At 42.8% G+C, this 24,129-nt stretch overlaps 1 protein-coding gene across 2 annotated transcripts in view; it reads right to left on the minus strand.

The window, feature by feature from the left end:
- NECTIN3 (nectin cell adhesion molecule 3) overlaps positions 1–18,465 on the minus strand; it is a 68,306-nt gene extending 49,841 nt beyond the window's left edge. For both annotated transcript variants that reach the window (XM_035540513.2, XM_035540515.2), the window contains exon 1: positions 18,152–18,465. In XM_035540513.2, the coding sequence (XP_035396406.1) occupies positions 18,152–18,323 (172 nt within the window). In that variant the 5' untranslated portion in view covers positions 18,324–18,465. The remainder of the gene's footprint in view (positions 1–18,151) is intronic.
- Positions 18,466–24,129: the final 5,664 nt, after the last annotated feature.

The following is a 24,129-nucleotide window of genomic DNA, read 5'->3' on the forward strand; positions in this document are numbered from 1 at the left end:
AATTTCAGCTGGCATCAGAAAGATAAGTATCATTCTTCTAGCCCTTCCTCCTCCTGCATCAGTGCTTATCAGGTGCCTTTGAGAGCTCACCCTACAAAATAATCACTTGATTTCTTCCTGAATTATCCTTCTGAGTTGGGTTCTCCCCTGTTAGTCAGTTACAAGTGGCAATGCAACAGAGACAGCAATAGCACAGCCACCCAGTCTGGTGGCATTTTCAGATTTGTTTAGCTAGAGAATAAAATCACTTAAGGACACATCAGAAAGCAGCCCTCAAACCACCACTTGAGGCTTTATAAAAATATATTCTTAAATTACTAGGAAGCAGTCAGTGTGCGTCTTCAGCAGAGAGCACAATTAAATTACTGTGTCAAGAAAAGATCACAACCAAGGAACAGAACAGACTCACGTAGCTCAAAATGCTTCAACATTAGCTTCCAATTAGAATTGCTAGCCAAGTCCTTAGGAGAAAACTGCACTTAAATCAGAGAGCAAGTATTATAGCATATTCCTCCTTTGTGATCACCTGCCTGGTCACAATCCCCAGCTCAAGCAGAATTCTAGTTTGTAAATCAAATTTTTTGGGGGGAGGTAGGTAATGAGAAACAAACAGAAGTTACCTTCTATAACATTTAGGTTTACTAACTCAGCTCAACTTTCCCTTTTAGGTAAATTATTTCTTTTTTTTTTTTTTTAATAAAACAAAGAAGGCAAGGAAACTAAGTATAACACTTCTGTCTTTGAAGAGCAATTCTTAAAACCTTGTTCAGTTTTTATTGCAACAGTATCACAGGCATGGAAAAGTCTATCAGAAGACAGTCTTGATAATTAGGAATAACAATTGAACAGTCTTTGGCTAAAGCAAGAGAAATCCTGTTGGCCTTATTCTGCATTACAGAGTAACAGAATCACAGAGTGGCTGAGGTGGGAAGAGACCTCTGGAGATCATCTAGTCCATCTCCCTGGCCAAGCAGGGTCACCTGTAACCCATTGTGCAGCCTCACATCCAGGCAGGTGTTGAACATCTCCAGAGAAGGAGACTCCACAGCCTCTCCGGGCAACCTGTTCCAGTGCTCCATCACCTTCACAGTAAAGAAGTGTTTTCTCATATTAATCTGGAACTTCCTGGGTGGCTGTTTGTGCCCGTTGCCTCTTATCACTGCGCACCACTGAAAAAGTCTGGCCCCATCATCTTGGTACTCTCCCTTCAGATATTTATACACATCCATTAGATGTCTTTTCAGTCTTCTGTTCTCTAAGCTAAACAGGCCCAGCCCTCTTAGCCTCTCCTTGTATAATATTAGCTAGCTATCAGTCTTTTTTTTTTATCCCCTCCCCCCCCTCAAATTTTACTAGTGTTCCAAGGACCCAACCCTTTGAATCAAGAGGTCAACTCGACCAGATTCCAGGAGAAAACCAGGAACGTTACAAAAACAATTCTGCAATGACATGTTCCTAGATTTATCCCACAGCACTGATATATTAGCCCCTCTGTGGCTGCTCACAAACTTTCTTCTCTTTGAAATATAGCTATTAACTTCTGAACATTCACTTGTTCCACCTGTAACCGGACCAAAACTAAGCTCCAGACTTAATTCCAAAAGAGAAACAGCAATTACATTTACAAAAGCAAATGTAACCCTTCTGTCCATTAAATGCAAACTTTGCTCATGGGAAGCAAGAAAAAGTATTAGCAAGTGCTCTTTTACTCCAGTGCAACACTAAGTAAAAATATATATTCAGCTCAGAGTTCAGCATTAACATAGCTTGATCCCAACTCCTGCACTAAAACTTCCAAGGTCCATATGTCTGAGCCCTTATGCTTATTTCACAATGCTGTTTCCTCCACATGTAACTAGAGCCGAAGCACAAGCTAACACTACCTCCACATACAGCAAAGACAGTACATACTCTGCTTCTTACCATGCTCCAAAGACCTTCAGCAACAGGCAGTAGAAAATTAAATGCAATCTAAGACAAGAGGAAAAAATTTTTTAAAGAAGGTTAGGCTCATGATTCAAATTGAGTAGTCAAGGACAATCTCAGAAAGCCAGTTTTATAAGGTTAAAGCTTTAAATCCAACTACTCAGAGAGAATGTTTACAAAGCCTTAGCAACTTAAAAACTTCCTCTGGAATTTCAACTTAAACCATGTTAGCATCACTGTGTTTTACATGTTCTTGAATTATAATCTTCTACACATGTTAACACACGGCAAATTAAAATACTTGTGTTTACCCCAATACTAAGCATTCAGATGTTTACAAGACATGTTGAACTAATGAGTGAAGTGATCTATAAGGCAGCTGAAAATTGTTCTGCAAACATTCCAATCCCCAGTTTAAACAGACAAACCTCTCAATCCCAACCCCTTTAAAAAAGAGCAAGCAAGACAACAAGGTGCTCTTTTTCCAGGAATTGGGTCAGGCTCAAAAGCAGGACTAGAGGAGAACATATCTTCAGTCTTACTCCTTCCAACACTAGTAGTAGTATACAAGATAGCTACAGATACATATACCACTTCCACCCAGAAGCACAAAATGCTTCCTATTCCTCTTTAAATGTATTTACCCCGAAATATCAAATGAATAGGTATTGATATACTTAAAGAAAAGCAAGGGAGATCAACAGGCAGTTGCTCAAGTTACCACTCAAACCTTTTGAAGGGAAGGTTTGTTTAAAAGTTCAAAATGATCTTCAAAGTCTTTCGAAACATAACGAGTAAATAGTCCTGACACACCGAGCTGGAAGAAAAGGCTAAAGTCCTCCTATGTGGCACCCAGTTTAAGTACTTAACAAAAATAGCTAGCTAACAGATACAGCAGGAGGTCAAAAGGAGCGCTGTGCTTCTGTTCTGCATCTTTGTTGAGCTGCTAACTGCATTATAGACAGAAAAAGAAGTTATACATAAGTCTTTCCCAGTCAGCCTGAAAAACAAAGGAAAACTTCAAGTTCTAATGGGACCAAATTAGAACAGTAGTCAGTATGAACCAGTACCAGATACAGGACACTACCAAACTGGTTAGAGAACAATGAAGGTTCTCAAAGTCACACGAAGTTTAAGTAGATGTTGATTATATTTCAACAATTCAAGGTCCCAGTCTAGAATACACCAGCAAAGAGAGAAGCTCGGTTCTAAGCCAACATCAGTAAGGTTGCATCTGGAGTTGTTCAACTGCAATACTGTACTTCACATACTAGCCACCTAGGGAATCTAGGTTTGAAAGAAAACAAAGCATGCTCAAAGGCCTTAAATATGGTCCACAAGGAAGGACTGGAAGAAGTCATCTTTATTCTCAGATATGACACCCCAGTAAAGGTCCTGATTTACATATACTACCAAGTACAACCACGTAAGAACCCTTCTGAGTATGCCTGTAGATGTTAAGCAGTAAATCACCAAGACCATCTCTGTAGCCTCACCTTTCAAAAATTGTTGAATAAGATGCTGCAAACATGAAGGACCTTTGATGAAGAAGGTAGTTCCATACTGAGATTTTTTCCCTTCACTCCCCATGACATGGCAACCTAATAGCTTAATTTGTCATAATAGGGAAACTGCATTTCTGCTCCCACAAGGGAAGTGATTAACAACAGCAGACTACAGTGGAAGCATAGGAAACAGCAAGAGAAAAGACTCAGGACAGTCATTTACTCCTAATACTTTCAGGTGGCCCAACCCTAACCTGACCTGTCAGTTTAATTCACTACTGTTTTTTCAGTACTGACCCATCTCCCATTGGCATCACAAGCTTTCTGCAACCACAGCATCCTCTGGCAACAAGTACCAACAGTCTTGCCATCAGTTCTAAAAACATCTGTGCTTGCACCTTCACCCCTTTTAGCTTCATTTGAGGAGCCCCTACTTTTTGCACTGTAAGAGTCTACACATTGTGTGCACACACATTTTAGACATAGCTCATGATTACATTGATGCCACCATACCCCTTCCTCTCCTCTCCCTCCTCCTAACAAATCAACTCTTTTCCTCAACTGAGAATTCTTTGCAGGCCACATATACAAGCCCACTTCCATACCATTGATCCTTGTCGCCCTCCTCTGATTTACTCAACCCGAGTTTTTTTTTTGTTGTTGTTTCAGTTTGGTTTTAAGATCAAGGAAGCAGAACTGAACACAGCATCTGAAGTATGGACAGACAACCTACTTACATATAAGCACATAACATGCTAAGTTCCCCCCTCCCCAACTGCAAAACTTGACTTGCCCCATATACTCTTTTAATAGGTCGGCTCCCTGAAAAAGGAACAGACCATTATGTACTCAAGATTTGGTCTCTAAGTACACAAATAGTTCAGAAGACACAGATATCTAAGTTAGTCCTCTCCTCCACAAAGAAGGCCTCATATACAAACATCTACACTAGTCAGATTGTTTTAATAATCAACCACTGTTTTGTAAGGTAATCTACCTTTATGCATATGGAACTTGTTGTTGCTGATAGCATGTTGAACAAGGTTTCTTACTCCAGAAAAAACACTAAACACAAGATTCTGCTCTCCACCAGCACCACCCAGAACTGTAGCTTTCACCACATGAATTCTCCCCAGAACAAGGTTTAGCAAGACCACAGTAACTACTAACTGAAGGTTTGGTCAGGTAAATACCCTCCTCACACTTCCTTTGAGAGGTCAAACCTCTCTCCTCCTTAGAAGATATTTAACGTTATTACAATACCTGCCAACTTTTTTTTTTATGGGAAGAGGAAAGGGGCTGTAGCAATAAGTATCACACGTCTGAAGAGTTATAGCCCATCACTCCTCCTTTATTTCAAGATCAGGAAATTATCAATGACTTTGCAGTGTAACCTACTCCACCTAGCCACGAACTTGCTAAAATGGGGGATGTTATTCCAGGATACACACTTATACTTAAATCTAACAAACAACCTCCCTTCCAAGTTACATAGCTGTTGTCTCAGCACTACCATATAATAAACTTGCCATTACCTACACAGAAATACAAGGCAACTGCAATCAGAACCCAAAATGAAATACACAGTCATCACTAAGGTTTTATCATTGCTGTTCGCTGCCTTTGACTGTAAGCTAAGACGACACTATCCTGCTACACAGTTATAACTAACACACTGCCATAGTAATTGCAATGGTAACTGCAATGCCCATCTTGCTAGATAAATAAAGAAACTAGTGTCTATTCCTGAGTATAAATTGCACCAACACGTTCTTCACCTGTTGCAGACTTAATCTGTCAGAACCAAGGCATGCAGAATGTCCACGTCCCAGGAAGCACTATTTATCGGTATCATCTCCTAGAGGAAATGCATGCACCAAGTCCATGGCATCTCGAGGGTCTTCAACAAATCATCTCTGACAGAGATGAGTTGTTGTCTTCATTTCCAGACAAGATACCTACCAGTTACCACAGACACAACAGAATTCCCAAGTACAGGTTTCTTTGTAATACATAGTTCACTGGCAAAGTCAAATAAGCTGTAGTATTGATATAAGAGAATAATGATATCATGTAGGTACAAAGGACCACAGGAAGCCACCTAGTCCTGCTCAAAGTAGGTCTGGTTATATCCTCCTGCATGGAGCCTCAACCAATCAAGTTTTGCGTATTGCCATAAAATTGCAGTCCTCAGCCAATTTGGGAACCCTCTCCAGTGTCTCATCTGCCTCAGAGAGGCATTCTTCCCTCCTTACATTGACCTGGAATTTCCCACAGTCCAGCTTACATATATTTCTTATATATTTCTTGTGCTGCACCTCTGAGGCTCCTGGCTCAGTCTTCTTGGCACATTCCCCTCAGGTAGCTGCAGGCAGCAGGGCTCCCTCCCCTCCTCCAGGCTGAACAAGCCCAGCTCCGTCAGTCTCTCCTACACTCTTGCTCCAGCCAGCGAGCACCATGGCCTGCCACAGGGCTCACTCTGGTACCTCAGCACCTTCGCTGTACTCACAAGTCCTGAGCTAAGCACTGTGCTCCAGTGCCAGAGGCAAAAAATCACTTCCCTTGACTTGCAGTCATGCTCGACAGCCCAGGACGTGGTTGTCTTGCTTTGCCGTGGGGGCAAACTGCTGACACATGCTGTATTTATTGTTCCCCGGGACCCCACATCTGTGCCTGCCAGGCTACCTTTGAGGAGCACTGGACCACAGCCCATGCTATTGCATGTTTTTTCCAGTCCAGATGTGGGACTTGGCACTTGCCATTGCTGAGCTCTGTGAGGTTGCAGTCAGCCCATTTCTCCAGCACACTGAGGTCCAAAGTAGCACTCCTGCCTTCTCCTGTAAATGGTACCCTGGGTTGGCATCTTCTGCAAACTTGCAGTAAACACTATCCTGTCTTCAAAGACAGGAAATTACATTTGCCCCAATACCAGTTAAGCCACCAGCTGGACACGGCTTAACTGAATACCACCCTTCAAGCCACTCCCAACCACCTTCTTGGCCACCACGTGCCTAAAAAGGCACGGAGGAGGGTTTGGTCTACAGTCTTTCCAGGGACTGAGACAAGACTGATCAGACTGTAGTTTTCAGTCTTCCTTACCTCAAGATGGATGTGATATTGTTTTTTCCACTTGCCAGGAACCTCCTCAACTCACAAAGAGTTTTCAAAGGCAACAGCAAGCAGTGACATAAACCAGCTCACTCAGCACCCTCAGAAGCAGACTTTTTGGTCCATGGTCTCAAATACATGCAATGACCTAAATATTCTTGAATATTATTTTTCTCTACAGTGGGTAATGCTACATGTCAACAACTCTACTAGTAGACTCAAGGAACTAGGAGACCAGAGGGCAGGACTCGCCAGTGAAAACCGAAACAAGATGTATTGTACATCTTGCTTTTTCCTCCCATATCCTTCCTCACTAAGTCCTCAACCCCACTGACCAGCAGGCACACATACCCTTTAATTTTTCTTTTGTTGCCAGTATAGTCATAGCAGCCCTTCCTGTCATCCTTTAGTAATTCCAGCTACACCAAGCTTGAGCTCTCCTTGTTCTGCACCTGTGCTCTCAGGAACTGCCTCCATGTTCCTTCTGCTTCAACCTTCCGTGGACTTGGCTTGTTTTGCTGAGCCTCAGCCATGAGTTCTCCTTTCTTCCAACAGGTCTGACAGACTATCAGCACTGATTTCCATCACATCGCAGCAGCCATTTCTTGTAGTTTGCAGCTTTTTTTTTTCCCCTTGAAGACAGTCAGCTGTCCTCAGATCATTTGCTCACTAGAGCAGTTTCCCCATGAGAACATGACAAGCACGTTTCTGAATAAGGTGAAGTCATCTCTCCCACAGTCCAGGATTATGACTATCAAGGCTGTTTAGTCCTCCCAGGATTTCAAACTTAGATCTCAAAACCACTGAAGTCAAGGCTGCCATTGACTGTTACAGCCAGTTCTTCATATATCTAACTACAGAATCTTGTGTAGTCAGCCCATGTTCACCTCCAACAACAAATTGACTTGAGTATATCCCAAGCACCTCCTGGATGGTTTGTGTGACACCACAATACTCTTTCAGCACGGATGTGCAATTCAGCCTGTTTGTTTGCCATGCTGGATGCACTTGCACATAGGCAGTACAGATAAGATTCCCATTTGTGCTGCCTTGACAACAGGAGTCAAAAAGCATCTCCCACCATGTCCCCTTTAGACACTTGTTCATCATTCCTCATGTTTTCACTTCGGCTTACAGAGAAGTGTGGGAGTATTCCAACATACTTGAAGCCCTCCTCAGAAGTTAACCAATCCGTTGGAAAAGAAACTCCCACCTTAATCTCCCAGATAGACCTAATCTCTGCCTCAGCAATCCTTGTTCCTCATGGAAAACAGTGGTCAGAGAAGTCAAAGCCCAATCTGCAACACCAGCCATGCAGCCAGGTGCTGACCTGCTAGATGCATTCACTGTTAACCCAAGTCTTTTTCCTTCATTCAGAAAGGCAACTAGTTTGTGGTCTCTGCACTTGCATCCTTCACTCTTGCCCTCACAGTTCTTTAGTCACTCTTAAAAATGCTTAGGGTTACCATCCTTGGTGGCTGCAAGGATATCTGCAAAGAGTAGACACTTAAAGATAAGTTACTCTCTCCACTACAACCTGGATCCAAAGGGGAAACATCTGAAGACTTCACATCAGGTCAGCAGATGGGGTGCCTCAAAGACCCAGAGTAAACTCTCTGGTAACTATTCCCTCCCTTTTCTTTCCAAGGGCACTAGGTCTTTTGCACACAACAGGAGACTATTAAGATGCACAGAACAAAGTGCAAACACACAATGAAACCACTAAGCAATTTTCATGTCTTCCATCTGATGATTAAAACTGCTAAGACCACAGTTTCAGTTACAACTCCATCAGGACAAACCCCAGCTAGCAAGTTAATAAGCTTCCTTAAACATGAGAAAAGCTGTCACAACACCTTTCAGTTGACATTTCTGTGAAGGTCAGTCAAGTTCCCACTACGCTGACAGGCCTAGTCAGTACTAATGGAGATGGCAACATGGGACACCTGGAGATCGCCAGCAGCATTTGGTGTTGATAGAGCGCACAGTCCTTACAGAAAGTTTAAGCATAAACTAGCAGAAAAGTTTCTACAGACAAGAAATCTGAGTTTAAGATAAGCACCCAAGCATTCTTTTTTTTCTATGAAACTGATTTTAAGGAAGAAACTGTGTCCTTGTAAACATACAGCAACAGCTTTAAGCATTCAGCATTCCCTGTCCCCACAAGTATACCTCCCACACAGATTACAGAACTGCTAAAAAACTTCTGAGGAACACTAGTGTGCAATGTTTTTCTAAATGAAGGGATGAAACTCACAACCCCCAGGAAAGCTCCGATTCCCTCAAGCATGAGGCTACTCCTCCAGTCCTTCCCTTTCTATACAGGGTCTTGTCCTCTCTCAGCTATTAGGCATATTCTAGAGACTTCTCCTGCTGTAAACCTCAGTTATGTTGTAATTTGCACTACAGATAGCAACAAAGTCACAAGTCCAGGAAGGCGGCTAAGCATTAGCTTTGCATTTCCATTTACTTGTACAGTTGGAATGCTATCTGTCAATAATTAACAACTGCAGCCATACCACGCAATACAGAGTGACCACATTCTGTCAGCAGCAAATCATGAAATATGATGACAAAATCTCAGCTGTCCATTGCAAGATCTGATGAATTTTAAGTTACATTACAGAGTTACAGGGATGTGTGCTGCTCCCTGCATTGCTGACACTGCAGCGGAGGGCAGCATTGCAAATCATTTCAGCAAGTTAACCCTTTTTTGTCAAGGATCTGCATCAGGACAGTAAGTCTGTTACTGATAGCGAAGCACAAGAAAGTTTTATAATAGCTGCTATTTTTACTGCCAAAATCCATTTTCCATATTTGTCACACTACCAGCATTGTGCTGTATCAGCTGTGTGCTGTAAGAGACTGGTCTCACTGGCTACATATTGAACTAACAGAAATTCTTAAGTTATTATTTATTGTAGGGGTTAACAACAAGAACCAGTTTTCAAGCAAGTTTTTAATCATTCTTAATCTAGAAGTCAAACCACTTTATAGGACAACCTTCACTTCTGTTTAAGCTTGAAACATCTAAGTAGTTCTACATTTCTTCCACAGCTAGCAACTACTAGCTATGCTAGCTCTTGCCTATCCATGCACAAAAGATGAGGCTCATTTTGACTGGAAGGAACTTCTGTAGGGTATCCAATCCAATCCCCAACCTAAAGCAGGACCAACTCTGGAGTCAGATCATGTTGCTCAGGGTCCTACCATCACCTAGTTCTGAATATCTTCAAGGACAGAAGCTCTACAACATGTTTCAGTGCTCCATTTGCCTTGTAGGAAGAAGCATTCTTAACACATTACTGGAATTTCCCTTGATGCAGCTTGTGTCTGTTCCTCTTCCCCTTTCTCTGGGGACCTCTAAGGAGATCCAGTCTTCATTTTCTCTCACCCTTTAAGTCACTGTAGCCAGGAATCTGGATTCCCCAGAACTGTGTGGCCATGCCTTCACCTTTTACCCCACAAAGGTGTGCTGCTGACCCACAAGGACCCCTAGCTTCTCTCCTGTAAAGGTTTTTGTTTTCTCCAGTTCACACCACATCGCTGCTGCTGCATGGGGTCATTCTGCCCAAGGAAGATCTGACATTTGCCTTGGTTGAATTTCATGATGTTTAAGCCTGCAGACCTCTGACTCAATTAGCCCTAGCCTCCCGAATATCCACTACCCCTCCCAATACAATACCATCCACAAGCTTAACGGCAGTTTGTTACTGATTTGTATGAATGATTGGTGTGAAGACAGACCGTCCCAGTACAGATCCCTGCAGAAACCTACCAGTAACAAGCCTCCAGCTGGACTTTGGACAGCTGATCCAAACCTCCTAAGGCCAGCTGCACACACAGCTTTTTTTTTAAACTCACTTTAGTCCACTTACTTAAACCGTATCTCATCAGTTTGGCTACAAGGACATTTTCAGAAATCTTGTTGAAAAATTGTTGAAGCCTTACTACTGTCATACTAAGTAACGCTGTTGGTCCTTTGCCCATAGCCACATCCTATGAATTCACAGAAATCACTTCAGGATCTCTTTTCAGACCAGCCTCAAATTGTGGAGACAACACAACTCATTTTTCTCACTCTACATTACTTACATATTTGCAGCCACATCAGTTTAACACACCTGAACTGTGCCTCCTGAGTCTCAGGAAACACAGCACCAGACTAGCTCTCAAAATTTATCAACCAAGAGAACTTTTGTTAACATTTCCAGAGTCCCACAGTTTTCACCTCTTTAAAAGAGAATACTCTCAGTAGTATTCTTATATGATCTTATATGAAGCTTACATAAAATTTCTTCTACACCTGAGTACACTCACATTTCTCAGGAGGTAATGTACACTATTAGATGTTTATGCGAAACCACTGACGTGTCAACTTCAATAATCAAGACACTTCACTATAGTCAAAAGCCTGTTTTACGGCCATTGAACTGAAGTTGCCTTAGACACATAAGCCATGTCCAGAAGCTTGAGCTATCTCCGATACCATCAAATGCCAAAATGCAGCTATGCAGAATGCCACCTAAACTTAGTATGCTCCTTCCTGTACAGGATATCCTGAACAAATTGGTATATAGCACTTCCTAGCTACCAGAAGCAGGCTGTTTTATGCTACCTCAGCTACCAACACCACATTGCAACAGTATGTGCTCCGATCTTGTAGGAAGTGATTAATGGTATGATTACAACCATCCAATTCCCATGTTTGTTTTCTTTAGCTATAGAGATAAATGCTACGGTACCTTAATGAAGTCATAACAATATTGTTCCTGTTTCAAGGAAATCTACCTTAGGAAGTCACAAGTGCACTGAAGTGTTTAAAGCACAGAAGTGGCACCACTGGAGAAGGGCTGTTTGGTCAGTTTTTATAGTACGAACACCAACCATCAGAAGCACATTCAGACACAGAATTAAGCTTCCCAGGCTTCACTGACCTCTAGTAATCATTTTTAGCAGAGTTGATAAAGCATATTTTTATTGTTGCAAAGGCTGATAGGAAGGTAGGAGAAATCAAAGGGCCATATGAGGAAGTCTCATTTAAGTAACTGAAAAAAAGAAACAGATTAACACAAGTCAAAAGTCAGTTCATCCGTTATCATGAAGAAGTTTCTTGCATTTGATGCCATTTACCTTATACTTGATTAAGGCAAGTACTGTTCCACCAGATCAAGTACACTGAAGAGAAATCAAGCAAAGCCGGTTACTTTGAAAAATAACCTCAGTTTTTCCCAGTTCTACCTCCAACAGCCATTCATCCAATCGGGTGTTCAGAAGCATACCTGTCTCAGCAATAATTATTTTCCAGCTTAATCACATGCAACATTGTATTCCAATTAAAGCAGCAACAGAAGTAGACAAAGACAGCCCACATAGAACTAGATTAAGAAATTAAGCCAAACTCTAGGTTGTAATCCTCTGACTCAAGGCTACGGAAGACAACAGGTCAGAAAGCAAGAAGTTCATCAAGCTAGTTCAGCTCATTGCCTCCACTCATCTTTATGCACATCCAACATGGAAACCTATTTGACTAGCCTTTATTTACCCTTCAGTACCTTTCTTGGCCACAGATTGCAACTGGGAGAACTTTAAATTCTGCACTTGCTACTACATTACAGTGATACTGCTAACATGCTAGGCATTTAGAACAGTCACTTAAGGAAAATACCCTGTCAGTTCAAACTAACCACAGGAAGATACTGAGGACAAGCTTAAACACTGTCATTTTTAGTAACAGACTCATTGAAAAGAGGAAAATGATGATCTCCTGTATCTTAAAAGAAAATCTCATATAGGAAGAACAAAAACAGCAAGAACCATCTACTGCTGCAAGTAATTCTAATACTCCACTCAGCTCTAGACAAACTAGACTTGACTGGGTTTCATGTGGCCGAGGCGAAGCCATGCTATTTAATTTTATGTACTGCAGTATTCGAATGGTTTTTACTTCCATATTGTACTTGAGAAAGCTCAAAAAACACAAAAATATTGAACAGAAGAACACAGAAGTGATTGAAGAGGTGAGTCTGGAAGCTTATTACTTTTCAGTACCTGAACTCATAGGGACCTTTTTGCTATCTTGCAGATGTACAACTTCATCAGATCAGTTTCCCACACTCAGGCAGACACAGGTAGGACAGAAGACAGAGACCCAGGTTTCGGCTCTTCAGAAGTACTTTATTCTTCCCGATATTTTTGTTCTGCTAGTAACTCATTGACAGAGACTTATTTATCAGTTGACATTTGAAACAGTCCCAAGTCTAAAAGTTAATTAGCTGAAAGGAATTAGATGGAGAACAATAACTTGAAGTACTCATCTGTTTGACAGCACGAGAAAGTTTTGTTTTTAAACTATGACTTGGAATTTATTGTGCTATGCCTTAAAGCTCTTTAACACAAGACTGAGTACTAAGTCATATAGCAACCCCTGGCCTTGCTTTCCCAAAGTCAAGGTAAATACTGGCCATGAGTCCCCTCTGGAGTCTTACTTGTACTTATCTATACCACATTTTAACCAGCTCTTTCACACTTGCATTGCCCCCCACACACATCCAGGGGAGCAAGATGAGCTCTCAACCAAGAACTTTTTCATCTCTCCTTCATTTGTAGACTGGAAACAATCACTTTCCCCATTGTTATCTTTTACTGCTTATTTTGCTTTTTAAATACTTTAACTATTCCCTTCCATTTTACCTATGTTCAGCTTTTCCCACCTTCTCCTTTTTAACTATTTCTGGGATTTCTTCCCAGACTTACTGGTACTCTTTCCTACACAACCTTTCTGCTTTCTAAGAAGGAGTCAAGAGTATGGCTGTTAAGCAGTAAATGGATTGTTAAAGTTTGATCGATGCATTCCATGCCTAATCCAATAATTCATCATTCTCTCAACAAAAAAATATATTATTTCACTTCCAATGGTTATGGTCTCTGAGGCACTGAATGCAACTGTCCTCCAAATTAGCACCTTGAAAAAAAAAAAAACAGGTTTAGATAAGCTAATCCTAAAAAAAAAAAAAACAAAACAAAACCCCTCTTCCCCCTCAAGAGAGGAAAAAAAAACAAAACATGACATAATGAAATAAGTAACAGTAGTTAAGTAATTGCATCTAGAGCTATTTTTCAAGTGTATTTAGGAAAATCTGGCCAGTGAGTATCCTTTGAAAAGTTCCTAAGAAAACTCCTCACAAGAGCTTCTGAATTAGTATCTGTATGCTACTAAGTTTAATGGTCATCAGAAGAAACCATACAAGTAGCACTGACTCCACACAATATGGCCATTCAAAGCTGTAAACAAGATGTCACATTACAAATACAGAGTTAAGAAAAAGCGATGGGTTACTACACAGCTCATCTTTGAGGAGTAATGTACCAGGACTACAACACCTGCACGCAATGCAACTGACATGAGCTCCCTCACTTCACTGCCAACTTGCCTAGTCAGTCAGTAGCCATGGATTATGGTGCAAACCAGGTCTGCACACAGGAGAAACTCAAGGTTGCCCTCAGTCCCAAGACAGAGGTGAGGACTACTTCCACGGCAACAACACAGTCTAAAATGGGGCAGCAGGCTGTTGGCAATCAGCGAGATTAATCTGCACCAGTCTGTACAGCAGGTATACTGCCCTACTTGCATTCACTACTGACTTTGAAACAAAGCACTGAGACTTAAACTTGAGATTGTAGGGCTCCTAACTGAGCTTTTCAACAGGCCCTAGAAATGTTCCTCATCAGTCCCACACATGGCTGGCTGATACAGCATATCCCTGGCTCCTTCTCCCAGCAAATGCATTTACATCCGTGATGTTGCATACCTTGAAAGCTTCGACTACCAACATCTAGAAGGTAATCAGCTGATTTAGATGCTCTGCAGAGACAGCACACTTTTGCTTCTCCTGCTGTAGAACAGTCCTGCTTTCCAGTATCATCCTGGGAGCCATACTACATAAAGGGGGTGGAAAAAGAAAAATCTACACCGATCATATATCTGAAAGAGACACATGGCACTGCAGTCTTACAAGAAATAAATTCTGCCTGAGTCCTCTTTTGCTCAAGATAAAACATTCACATTCCATGACATAAGACTATGTTATTTAAGACAGCAATAAAGAGAGGAACACATTGTTTAGATCAAGAAACAGCTCCATCTTTACATAGCATAAGTGGCTAACAAGTCACCACGATTTTTTATAATACCTAAAGTATTCAGATCTCAGCACCTCAAGGTAACATTATATTTCACTTCCATATGTATACAGGTGTTCTTGCACAACAGAAGCCAAAATGTTACAGCAATCATGAAGTTTAGTACGAATGAAACCTAAGGATGCCAATTAACACTGATGAATATAAAACCTACCACCTTTCACCCTCTCCATGCAAGTTTTATAACCACTTCCATCAGCTAGAGCAACTCAGCCACTATTTTTATTTACATGTTACATTGCATGTTAAAAAAGTCCTGTCCAATATTTAAATAGCAGTCAAGAACAAGCCTATACAATATATTTTATTAACTGTAGATGCTAACATTGTAGTTAGCCTGTATTTATTTTACATGAGCACCACAGTTTAACAGTGATCTTAAACACAAGAGACCTACCGCAATGAAACAGAATGAAGAACTGTTCCAAAACTGTAGACTATTTATTATTTTGAGTTAAATTGAAGTATGAGCTGGACAAACCTCTGGTTTCATTTTTTGCTGATTAACAAACAATCCATGTTTAACTCTTCATCTGTCAGAGGTTACTGTTATGTCTTCCAGTGCAGTTGCTCTGTTTCCCCACACAGATGCTCCACACACTGCTGTACCAGCCACATAACATACCAGTATTTCACTCTCCTCAAGTACTGAAATCCCTTCTACTCCTCCTCTTACTATCATCTTATTGAGTCTCCTAAAGCCTTTTCTAAGTGCATTTCTCTCCCTACCATCTTCTGAAAACGCATATTCAGACAGGAATTCCTAAGCCATTATCACTGTCCTTTTTCCTCCCTGTACACAAAAGGCTTGTATTGTCTTTCCAGTGCCCAGCTGTACTTCCTCTTCCCCCACGTAGTAATCTTGTTTGTTTGGCCTCATATTTTTGTCATGACTTAGCCTGAAAGTCATAATAAAATCCCCAGTCAACTAGACTGTTCTGGTCAATAGTTACACAGGAATTTCCTTAGCTTTATTCACAGTATCACTTCTGTATATGCTACACTGCATACTTGTATTTGTACAGTTTTCACACCTTTATAACCCAACCCATGTAGCTGTCCTTCCATCTCCACTACACTGTGGTGTTCTGTACTGCAGATTGTTTTAGTAGACTGTTTCTACCCCTCTGAATTTAAAAGGCTATGTCACACATATGCTTCTTTTTTTCTTGTTTTATAAAGAAGCTAAGCATAACCAACAACTCAAATTGCAAAATATATCTTCCCCTCAACAAAGTCACTGAAAAACACAGTGTACATTGTTCCTTTCTAGTCACCTTAAAATTCTGCCTGGTTTCTCTTTAATTCATGCTTACACTCCGAAAACAACATCATTATGAAAACTAATTGTGTACTGAAATTATGACCAGTTCATCATCCCATAGCTCACAAGTCCACCTACTCAGCATAGCTGAAAAATACTTGACAATACATACACTATTTCATGGATCAAGAGTTAAGGTAATGTTTGCTACACATGCCATACGTTTCCCCTACTTCCAAACTACACTAATTTTGATTGTATAAGCTTAGTACATACTTCATTGTATCGAGTGGTGTTTGATGGATAAGTAACTGGTAGAATTAATTGTACACATAATCTGAACTTGATAGCCCCATTTTACTGAAAAAAGCAGTATTTATTAACATAGCTCTGTCTTGATTCAAAAAAATCCAGAGGTTGCTGTTACTTTAGATTTCACATATGTTTTCTCTTCCTTCCCACTTCAGCTTTTTTGGGGTAATATTTCTCTGAGGAATTACAGATCAAATAAATCATCATTTCTAGCTGTCAGTCAAAAATGATTGAGTAAAGGTTTGATTTTATATTGAAGGTTTTCTGCTAGGGTTTTCTGGTGGCGCTGTTTTCAATTCTTCCTTTTGCTAGCATTATCAGCACTGACCAGCCAGCAGGAAAAACGGTGATGAAAAGTAATCAGCAGTCTTGGGTACTGTCAACATCTAATCACTCTCAGAACATATTTATGTGAGATGACACCAGCATTATTAAAAGCTACAGCCACTGTATATACATGTGTGTTCCCCCCCACACACACACACACTTATCTTTGACAGTTCCAGAGATAAGGAAAACAACTGTGGGAAATTTCAGGGCCAGGAAGAGAGTTAACTGAGCACTAAGATACTGACCAAAAACTCTTTTCCCCTGCTCCTGACCTCACAGTCCAGGAGTCATTTGTACTTTAAGATTTCCCCATTTTGTGCTTAGATTACACTTCAAAACTTCTGGCAGATGTTCTCAAGTGTTATCGGTCAAGTTCACATATGCCAAAAGCAATCTGGGAAGACTGACATCTGATTTACGCTCATCAAGACTGAAATAGAAAGCCACCACATGACACAGCACACGGATGCTCTGAACTTCGTTGTTACTATTATCTTTATATTTAGATGTAAAAATAGCTTAGCAAGGTTATGTCAAGTCTTGAACTACAAATTATTCACCTCTAAAGAGAAGCAATCTGAACCCTTTGTTTGATCCTGAGTGAGAAGTGTGCTACCACAGCAAGTTTGCCAACCCCACGTAAACTAAGTCTTCAAACCTTAGTTTTCAACTGTAACACCTCCTTAATCGTGAAGGATTCATTTTCACCAATTGTAAAGCCAAACTCTGCCTAATCAGTGTTTGTTATTGCCTAAGAGCTCCAAAGCCTTATGTGTGGAAATTAACTGCCGGATGAATTTACAAGGGGACGAAACTAGGTCTTCAACACTTCCTGCAGCGCTCAGCCAAGGAGCCGCAGAGAACACACACTAAGGCAATCGACCTTGTTTCAGCTGCTTTAACAGCGGCTTAGTTTAACGGCCGACAAACCGTCAAAAATAACAGTAACGCCATCAGTGCAGCCGCCCCTCCGCAGGGACAGGGGGCACGCCGGCCGTCCCGAGGCGGCTCCGTTTCGGCAGGCGCACGTTGCGCGGCTCCAGCGGGCAATAACCATCTTCCTGAGAGCCGCATCGTTGCCAGAGGGGGGAGACTATCACATGCAGGAGCGCAGCCTCGCAGCAAGCGGCTCGCTCCGTGCGGGAGCGCTTCCCCGCTCCCCTACCGCCGCCCCCCGCAGCCTGCCCACCCCCGGAGCCCCCGAGCCGTGGCCCCGGGAGGAGCAGGAAGGGCTCGGCGCTCCCTCACACCCGGCACACGGCGGCGGGACGGGGGCTGCCAGCACGCCCCCAGAAGGGGCGGAAGGAGGCGAGGGAAGCCCCGGGCAGGCCCGGGACACTCCCGCAGCCCCGGCCCAACTTCCCCGGCCCGCGGCCGCCCCCCCCACTAACAGAACTAACGGCACTAACGGTCCGCACCACAGCCCAACGGCTGCGAGCGCCGCGCCCCCTCTCTCCTCTCCCCCCTTCCCGCGAAGTTTCCCCGCCGCTCCCCCCGGCCTTACCGCAGCACAGGCGGGACACCAGCAGCCCCAGCAGCCCCAGCCCCGGCCCGCCGGGCGCCGCCGAGCCCAAACGCCGCCACCGCCGCCGCCAGGAGGCACCGGCCGCGGGGAAAAGTTCCCCGCGGGCTGCGGGAGCGGGAGCAGCAGCAGCGGCGGCCGCGGCCCCGGCCATACTCCGGGCTCGGCTCCCAGGCACTACGCTCCGTGCCCGGCTCGCTGCCCGGCTCCGGCTCCGTCCCGCTGCCACCGCCCCGCTCCCGGCTCCGGCCGCGTTTAGCAGCGAGCAGGGAGGCGCCGCGCCCGACTCCCCGCCCTCCGCCGAGCGGGCCGCACCACCCGCTGAGGGGGGGGGGGAGAAAGGGAGGGAGGCGTGCGCCGCGCCCCCCAGTCCCCGCCCCCGCCGTACCCCTCCCTCCCCGCGCCTCCCCCCCCTCGGGCAAATCGTCTCGCCCCCCCGTCCCCACTCCGGGTAAATCCAAACCCAACGGGGGGGTTCCCCGTGGCAACGCGGCGAGTGAAGCTGAGGGGGAGCGGGGGAGGGGGGGGGGGGGGGGGAACCACGGCATCCTCGCCCCCCCCCCCAACTGTGGGGCTGTTGGTATGTGCCGCCCCGCCCACTCCCCCCAGCCCCGCCCGCCCGGCCCGGGCCGGGGGCGCCGCGGCCCCCCGCCCCCTCGCCCCCTCCCGCCCCAGGGGAGGCAGGGACCCACTGAGGGGCCCAGAGCAGGGGCTGGGACACCCCGGGCCACAGGGCACGTGTGTCCATCTCGGGTGCTCTGTGCTTAGAAGAGTGACTGAAAAATACTCAATATACCATGAATATACCACGAATATACCATGAACATACCATGAATATACCACCAATATACCATAAACCATGAACATACCATGAATATACCACCAATATATCATATACCATGAATATACCATGTATACACCACCGATATACCATATACCACCATGAAGATACCATGTATATACCGCCAACATACCATGGGTTGTGATGCCATGCTGGGATACCCGCTGGTTAGGGGTTCCCCGATCAGCCCACGTTCTCCACACGGCAGTGCAATACTCACTAACTTCCCTCCATGCTGGGCACCAAAAGCAGCTCTCTCCCAGCCGTGCACGGCTAAGCTTATCAGAGGCTCGCAATGTTCATCCAGTCTTCAGCTACTCCAAATGTTTTCTAATTAGCTGCCTTCATTAACTTTTAGCTGTGGAACTAAACCAAAGTCAGGCAAAGAGTTCCTAAGGGCAAACTTAGCCATGATGGGTGTTTTACATTTGCCGCCATTTTGGAGGGCCATCAAACGTAACTGAGAGGACTCTAAAAGTTTTGTCAAATCTCTTCCATTCCATAAATCTAACCCTCAGACGATACAAAACTCTTCCCTTCCCAGTTTGCTCTGGGACAGGGAATCAGTGTTGCTCAGGTGGTGCATAGGATCTTGTCCCAAACTGCATAAACAACTTTTGGGGACAGTTTGTTCAGAGGAAAAAGGGGTATGCAGTGGCATGGTCTTCCCGCTCTGTTGATACTCTCAAAGCCTGACCCTTTACTCTGTGGTGCAATTTTTGCCATTTTGATTCCACGGAAATCTATATATCACCCCATGCCAATAAATCTGGATAAATGTAAGACTGAATTAATCATGAGAGTCCAAATTTATTTATACTTAGAGCCTTTAAAATGGGAAAATTGATGAGCATAGCGGTAAGAGAATATTTTAATATGGCTTTGCTGTTGTAACATTCCAGGCAGATGTATTAATTGTGCGTAATTATTCCATTTCCCCATATAGACGAGTCCTATATAGATAAATCCCCCTTCTACTTAAGAGTTGAAGCAAATTACATCTCATAATTACATTTACACCAAGTTCAAGGCAGTCTTTAGCTGGACTGGAAGTATAATGGGGCCATAGCGTAATTGAGAGTGCAACCCTTAAAATCCTATTTGTGACAACTATAATCAAATTGTCATATGCTATATTATTTTCAGTTCTTCTCATTCCCAAATAACAAAAGGCATTAATTGCATTAAAATGAAATGTTTTGAAGGTCTGGCACCAAAATATGTGCAACTATGCACCCGTGCTAAGGAAGCAAATGCGGTTTGTCATATTTAAAGCTGTGCCCAGTCTGTAGGTAACATCTTCTAGTGCCAAGTTCAGTGCTGTTGCAGGCAGGCATCCTGGAGACTATGTGATAGAAAAGGAAATTTGACTTCATGGTATCAAGGCTAAATTTGGCTCTCCGATGCTTACAACACTCCTGAAGGTATGATGCTCCAAACAATGAATCCCACATAATATTGAGCAAGTATATATAGGACACACTGGCTCAGTTTTTGTAATTCCATTGTTACAGGCATATTTTTCCATAAAAAGATGTGTTTTTTTTTTTCCAGAGTTGGCAGCAGTCCTGTTTGAACGCATCTTTGAGCTGCAGAGCTACAAAAGCCTGTGCTCTCCTTCCCGCCCGCATTTTCCTCCCCCTCTGGCCATTGTCCGCCCACCTGCCCTTCCCCCCCGTGAAAAAAAGCCCTTCCCCTTAATTTCAGCTTGGGGTTTTTGGCAATCCTTCACTTTGCAGTTCTTAACCCTTTTGGTCATTTGAAAACAAAGTTCTGAAGCAGTGTGAAATTAACTTATATGCATAACATTTGAAGTGACGGCACAAATTCCCACTGGAATGAAGGGCCATTCACTGCAGTGGGAATTTGTAAATAGATTTGTAACAGAACAATGCGCTTTTCTGAAAACTCACTTTCATTCGCATGGATGGGATGGGCCTCCCTAGCAATGTTTCTGCACCACCACCCATTATGACCTTTTAAAATAAAAATACAGTGAAACAGCCCGAAAGAAAAGCTGCCTTTTTCCACACACTCTCAGCCAGACGAGACGATCATACCACTGTTAGGTAGAGTTTCTGTGACTTGCTGACAGGTGCTTACATTTCTGCAGTGAGTGAAATCCTCGCTGCATCTTTCCTTCAGCTGAAGTCGGAGTCGTCATGTCTCTGTCCATGCTCCAGCAAAACTGCAACCAGAGTTAATATTGCTGTATGGAGAAAGGTGCCTGTCCGATTCCTTCTTGAGGAAGCCATGGAAAAGCATCTCTGTGGGCTGTGCAGGCGTGATTGACACCGATTCCAGCAGGGCCAAGGATGCAAAGAAACGTGGGCTGCATATTTATCTGCATGCGCCTCCTGTCCCTGCGGTGGGCTCGGTGCTCTGATTGTCTGTGAACTTGTATGCGAAGGGCTCAGACAACTCCTCGCCATGCACAAAGTTTGCTTTATTGCTGGCAAAGTATGTTTTTAATAGAGTTGGATACACTTAGGAATCTTTGGGTAAAGGATGCTTTACCACCATGACTCTTACTAAGAAACGACTAAGATTAGAAGTATGTCATTAAGTTGGATTGTTCTTATTTTTTTCCAAGCTTTTTGCATACAATATGATGCAAAATGATCTGGCTTGTCATCTCTTAGAAAAATCTATCACAATATTTTGATTTAAATCATAAGCTAGCCTAGCCAAGAATAACATGCATACAGTTGCATGGTATATGATATTTTTTAAAATCCATTTGCCAAATATTTTATTTATTAAAGATGACATTTAAATCTTGTTTCAATCAAAGACTGTCCCTTTAATGAGAAATTTGAGCGGCTCACTGCCTCTTTATTGCAAAGCGTGATTAAGAAAACTTTGGTTCTCTTGCACACAGAGCAGCCCCGCTCTCATGTGTTTGTGCAAGATCCTTGATGTGTCTCAGCAAAGTCCCAGAGCTCATGTTTTCTTTCACAAAGCAGTAATGCAGTCACCAACAATAGTCATCCCCAACCTTACGTTTCATACCTGTGGTCAGAAGTATATATCATCCCCTCTTCAATTAAATGGAGAGCCCTATCGTCTCAGCCAAGAGGTTTAGGAGTCCCAGCCAAGCAAGTAAATTCCTTATGCATTTCTGACAGGCAAAAAATAGTAGGCAAGGAAATGTCATGGTTTGCAGTAGGATCTCTGTGATTACCACTTACCTCTCTGAAAAAGAGGACAGAAAACTCAAGGATTCCTCTTGGAAGGACATTTGCAAGCCAGACAATGCTTCCTCTGTTTTCTCTCTGCTCTGCTTCCCTTTACAGTAGTCTTGTGCCCTCTTTCTGTATGCTTGTTTTCTGTACTTCCTCGCTTCCTCTTTAACTATTTAGGTATACTTACAGAGAGTTGTGATATTTTACACTAATAAATACAAAAACACCCTTGGTTTGTATGTATCTGCATGAACAAATGCAGTTTTTGCATTTTATTGTAAAAACAATTGCATTTCTCTCTAGGCACAGGCAAAAGATATTTAAGATGATCAAAAAGGTCTCTGTTGTGGCCACAGCGATGCCCCAGCCGCAGCTCCGTGGTCTCATCACTTTCCCCATGCAGAAGAGAGCTGCTGGCCTGCCTCCACGGGGCCGAGCTCCTTCCAGCCCTGCCTGGTGTGAGGTGTTGGAGGAAGAGCCCGGGGCTGTGGCCCAAGGCGGTCCTGATGCTGTGCTGTTCTTCCCATCCCTCTAGATGTTTCACTCATGGCTAAAGGAATGTCCTGTTCTACAGAGTCAAAAAGAACAAAGATAAGCTCCTGAAAAAATAATAATAGCCAAGTGAAGTCACAACTTCATAGTGCCTGCCTACCTGTCACGGCAATCTTTTCATTGTCTCTGTTCACTGACGTGATCCCAGCTCTGGCAAGAGCTTATTTCTTGATTCAAGGAAAAGGCGGTTTTAACATTCATTTTAAGCGGATCCTTTATTCATTTTTAGTATCATTATTGTTACACCAGCTTTACTTAATTATGAGAGAAGAAGCAGGCTTACAATTCCCCAGAGAAACTTGCTGTTTTTTCTTCTTAGACTTACAGTCTTTGTCTTCTCAGCTGCTCCTCCCTTAGTCTTTTAATTTTCCTTGAGAGTGCTTATACTTAGCCTTAGAAGTAAGCACATTTTGGGGGAGATTTTAACTGCTATAAGTGGTGTAATCTTATTACTTTCCTTTTCTTCTTTTCGATTGTCTTTTCCTCTCTGCATTGATTGTTAAATGCTGCAGGTATTCCTCAGGATGAGGAATGGAGTATGCAAACCCAAAGATTGTGCCTGCATGTGTCCTAGGAACACAGCTTGGATATGTAATATATGAAAGACAAATCAAGGTAAAGTCACAAGGCAACTGCAGTAACACACCATATTCCTGCTGCTTACATCCACATTTTGTACTTGAAACCATATTAACTTCTGTGAATTCAAAGACCTGTGAAAGACTGAAATATGCCATGGTTCAATGAGAAAAAATCACCGTATCATACCTGCAGGTTTCTGCTGTCTTAAGCCAGTGTACCTTGTGGTTTCTGTGATACTTTTGAATGTCTGTCCAAATTAGTGTTGACCTGAAACTAAATGAAGGCTTCAGTCTCTGAATGATTTTTAAGCGCATTTTAAATCCTTTGCAGATCAAGCCTTTTAAAACTTTGAGTGGGAAAGAGAAATGTGTATTAATTTTAGACAGCTATTTTTGCACTTGTACATGCATAATTGAATTCAGAATTTGCCCGTCTGCCTTCAACCTGAAAAGAGTAGCCTAGAATGTGCCTACATGCTTTTAATCCTTTGAAAAAGATTTGTAAACTGAAGAAACCTTATTAAACTTTAAAAACTAGCCTCTGTGCACTGAGTGCTTCATTTCTATACAGCTTTGTAATAAATGCCCTTGTAAGCATACTAATCTCCATATAATATAATGTAATATAATATAATATAATATAATATTAACATAACAATATTAACATAACATAACATATGTAATCTATAATAATATAAGGTCTGCTTAACATGAGCAAGCATGTCTCAAGGTGTGCCTTTGAACCAAGAGAAGTACACTGGTCCATATAGAAAATGCTACTGAAGTCTTTGTCTACATAAA

The sequence above is a fragment of the Cygnus atratus genome, chromosome 1 (genome assembly GCF_013377495.2).
Source record: "Cygnus atratus isolate AKBS03 ecotype Queensland, Australia chromosome 1, CAtr_DNAZoo_HiC_assembly, whole genome shotgun sequence".
NCBI lineage: Eukaryota > Metazoa > Chordata > Aves > Anseriformes > Anatidae > Cygnus > Cygnus atratus.